This window comes from Cynara cardunculus (assembly GCF_001531365.2).
Source record: "Cynara cardunculus var. scolymus isolate 2C chromosome LG 5, CcrdV1, whole genome shotgun sequence".
Lineage (NCBI taxonomy): Eukaryota > Viridiplantae > Streptophyta > Magnoliopsida > Asterales > Asteraceae > Cynara > Cynara cardunculus.
The window spans coordinates 35,837,633-35,841,683 of NC_037532.1; the positions used below are offsets into that span (position 1 = coordinate 35,837,633).

At 38.4% G+C, this 4,051-nt stretch overlaps 1 protein-coding gene across 1 annotated transcript in view; it reads right to left on the bottom strand.

The window, feature by feature from the left end:
* Positions 1–4,051, bottom strand: part of LOC112513200 (ubiquitin-conjugating enzyme E2 2) — a 15,275-nt gene that overhangs the window by 4,709 nt on the left and 6,515 nt on the right. Inside the window, exons 4-5 of the mRNA XM_025119382.1 lie at positions 3,556–3,645; positions 2,976–3,064 (exon numbers count right to left, since the gene is read on the bottom strand). Coding sequence (XP_024975150.1) covers positions 2,976–3,064; positions 3,556–3,645 — 179 coding nt within the window. The remainder of the gene's footprint in view (positions 1–2,975; positions 3,065–3,555; positions 3,646–4,051) is intronic.

Genomic DNA, 4,051 nt, shown 5'->3' on the forward strand with positions numbered 1-4,051 from the left:
ATTATTCTAAGATGGCGGATAGACGTAATTGGAATATCCAAGAAGAGGATGTACTAATTAGCATTCTACAAGATATTGTGGCCGCCGGTGGTAGGAGTGATAATGGGTGTTTCCGGACCGGCACGTATGACCAAATTGTTTTAAAGATGCGTGAAAAGATTCCGGACCTAAATATCACATCAAAACACATCCAAAACAAAATGAAGCGGCTCAAGGATAAGTATTCAGCAGCTTATGACATGCTGAATACAAGTGGATTCGGTTGGGATGATGCGCATCAATGCGTAACGGTGGATGCTCAAGTTTTAGAGGAATACTTGAAGGTAACGCTTATATTTTTTATGCTATTATTTCATAGTTAAAGGTAATGCTCATATTTATGCATTTTTTTATAGAAACATCCAAACAAAAATTATATTGCCAACAAGCCGTTTCCTCAATATGAACGATTGAAAACAATATTTGGAAAAGATCGAGCCACAGGATCGATGGCGGAATCTGCCGCAGATGCATTGGAACACATAAATCTTGAAAGTGCAGTCGGGGATGATAYTGATTCATTGAACGTGCCTTTGACTACTCCTTCTAATGGCGCTTCTGCATCCTCTATTCCACAAGATGGAGAAGCATCATCAAAAAAAAAAAAGAGAAAAGCGGGTGTTTCTGAAGATGCAATGAAGGTGATTGAGAAGGGGTTGAATGTAATATCCGAGGAAATGGGTAAGTTGGTATCGGTTGTTGGTACTCCGGGTTTACAAACTATGCCCGATGAGTTAACCAACATGGGTTTTGATGATGATCAAGTTATTGCTATTAGCATGTACTTTGCCGATAACTCGATTCAACTACGCCTATGGAATAGCATGAACGCTACTTTGAAGCCAAAATTTGTGGCTACTATCTTAAAAAAGTTAAACATGTGATGTTGGTTGGTAAACATATGATCTTTTGTGTTTAGGTCTTTTGGTACACAATTGTGAACATTTGATATTTTGTGTTGAAGTCTTTTGGTACACAATTGTAAACATTTGATCTTTTGTTTGTGAATATGATGTTTAAATCTTTTGATTTGTTAATGTGAGTTTTTAATTACGATTGATTTTGGAAATTTTTTGATATTTTTAAATAGTATTTGTAAGCGTTTATTATATTGATTATTTAGAGAAAAAAACACTAAACAGGTTACTGGGGGTAAATTGGTCATTTTAACCTGTCCTGTCCTGTCCTGTTATGTCTTACCAAACACTGAACACCTGTCCTGTCCTGTCCTGTCCTGTCCTGTTCTGTCCTGTCCTGTCCGCGCACCAAACGCACCCTTAGAAAACTAAATGACAAGTTTGCCCTTAATAATAAAGGGGGTAATGAATTTGTTCACCTCATAAATTAAGGGTAGAATTGGAAAGTAGACACTTACCTTTAAGTGGTTACTTGTTTTGGAACAAACTAAATTAGAAATGTGGAATGATGGGAGTATAGAATTAAGACAAATAAAGGAGTTATGATGAAGGAAATAGAAATACACTATGTTAGCAAGAAATCCTCTGTCCCTCTCGTGTCACTCCAAAACTTTGTCTACGCACCAACATTGTGTGAAAGGGTGAAGAATTGAGGTCCTACCTCCGTCTCAAAATAAATGTCAACAATGAAAAAGTCAACAATTTTAGAAATGTGTAATTATTACCCTTTTTAATTAACTAAATGTCAATCTTACCCTTAATAATAGAGGAAAGTAACGAATTTTTTATCTCATAACTAAGGGTTGCCTCTGCCGTCTGGCGTGTAGCTCAGTTGGCAAAGGGGTGGCGCGACTTTGCCAAATACAAGACAAGTCTAGGGTTCAATCCCAGCCCTCCCTGCTAGCCTCAGCCGCTGAGTGAGCCAAAAAATGCCCCCTCACATTGGTGTCCTTGAAGGCAGTTCCGTGTGGGGCCGGTTAGGGTTGCCGATAATCAACTTTTTGCCCAAAATTATTTCATCAGCTTCAAGTTGCAAGACTCAACTTTTGGGTTAAGAACATTCATATACAAGGAAATCTAGAGAGTCTGCAAGCCGGCTGAATTATGGGAGTGGCAAGTTGGCTAAAAACCATTGGACTTCCACTCGGGTTTGAAAGGAAAAGGCCACAGGAAATTGATTTGCATGAATCGACTTTAAATGCTATTAGATGGTTGGAGAGACGTAACCGAGCTGCTTCAATTTCTCTACTTTTTCTATCCACCTTGAGGACAAGGTTCTTTGGGGGCGGAGGTAAAGTTAGGCACCGACCTAAGCCCACCAATAGGTTTATATATTCTAGTATAAATAGTGGTGTGGCAGGAGAGTAGAGGTATCCAAAAAATTGAGTTTGTCCTTGGAGAGTCTAGCCTCGAATAACTAGTTACCTATCCTTTTTCTCGTTAATCAAGCATCCGGCTACTGTTTCTTCCACATTACGCTTATTTTAGTTGTTTAGTAAGGGGACGTTTACCAAACGCTTACCCGGGTAGGTGCTTACTGAGTTACATTACCTACCGGATGAATATGACAAAGACGAAGAATCTTACCCGGTAAGAGCGAACGCAAGGACCAAGAGTCTTACCCGGTAAGTGAGGACGATGACTCTTACCACGTTAGCGCTTACCGGGTAAATTGTTGCAGACAATGTCGTTTTGTTGGACTAAAATCTTACCCGGTAAGTAAGTGATAGTGTTGAATTTTACCAGCAAGTGCTTACCGAGTTACCGGGTAAGTGTTTGGGTAAACGGCCCCTAAATCTAGTTCTTAACAGCCACATCTGACCAACTTGCTGTATATGATTTAACATCTATTGTCCACTCAATAGACATTTTGCAATGATAATAAAGCCTCTTCTCCATTTATCACATTATCAAATTATGGATGCCACATCTTAAAAACGTCTCTGGTGAACAAGTATGCAGAATATGTAAGATTTCAAATATAATAATCCCGTCACATCACTATTAAAGCTAGCGCACCTGAATTGACGTAAGAATGGCAGCAACATCGTAAATTGGACTCCACTGATTTTGAAGAATGTCCAAACATATGCTCCCATCTGCATAAACTGGCCAATCGAAAAAGAATGAAGTAATCATCGACTACACAAAGAACATGAATAGAGCAACAAACTACATGGAACCATTCAATTATATGATTAGTATGAGCAGTGAGTTTGTGATTTAAAACCGCAACAACTACATGGAGCCATTCTATGACATTATTAGTATTTGGTAGTGAGCTTGTGACTTAAAGCAAACAGGTTCCAGTCATTAATCACTGCAAACAGTTTGGCATCACCATAGATAGTGAGCCGAAGTTTCAGGCAAAGGCATATCAATTTTCCAAGGCAACTGTCGGCTGCGCCCCCCCATATATAGTGGCTCATTTATACTTGTTTTATGGAACTCGGCATATACTGAATTATACAAGTCTGAAGTCCCACACCAAGTTCCCCATGCTCCATACAGAAGGCTAATAAACAGACACATGCCTCATGGCCCATGACCACATCCATTGATTGAAAAAGATGCAATGTTGTTGATGATGGCAACTTACTGTTTGGATGAAACATTCTAGAAATAAATCGTACTGTCGGTGGCTTATTTGGATAATCTTCTGAAAACTGCAGTGTCAACTTGAACGTACCTGAGAGCACCCACTACATATTGTCAGGGAACAAAATGATGTAATATATTAACGTTATAAAGTTTTACTGAAACTCCCAGAAAAGCAAAAAACAGTCGACAACAATAGCAACATGACCCGTTAACTCAAAGCTTCATCAAACATTTAAAGAGATCAGTAGCATTGTTTATAATATGAATAAGCCAATTAAATAATGAATAATGCAAGAATAACAGACATCATGAGAATGAACCCCTGATCACACAACAAATTGTATTTCTTTTACTTTAGGCTGGTTTTTAATGTGGTCCGATCAATCACATTCCATAGCCAGAAATTAAGAAGGGAAACAGAGAGAAATTAAGGAAGAGGATTTGGGACAATTTTCTGAATAATCCATTAATAATCCAAACGAATACATATAAAG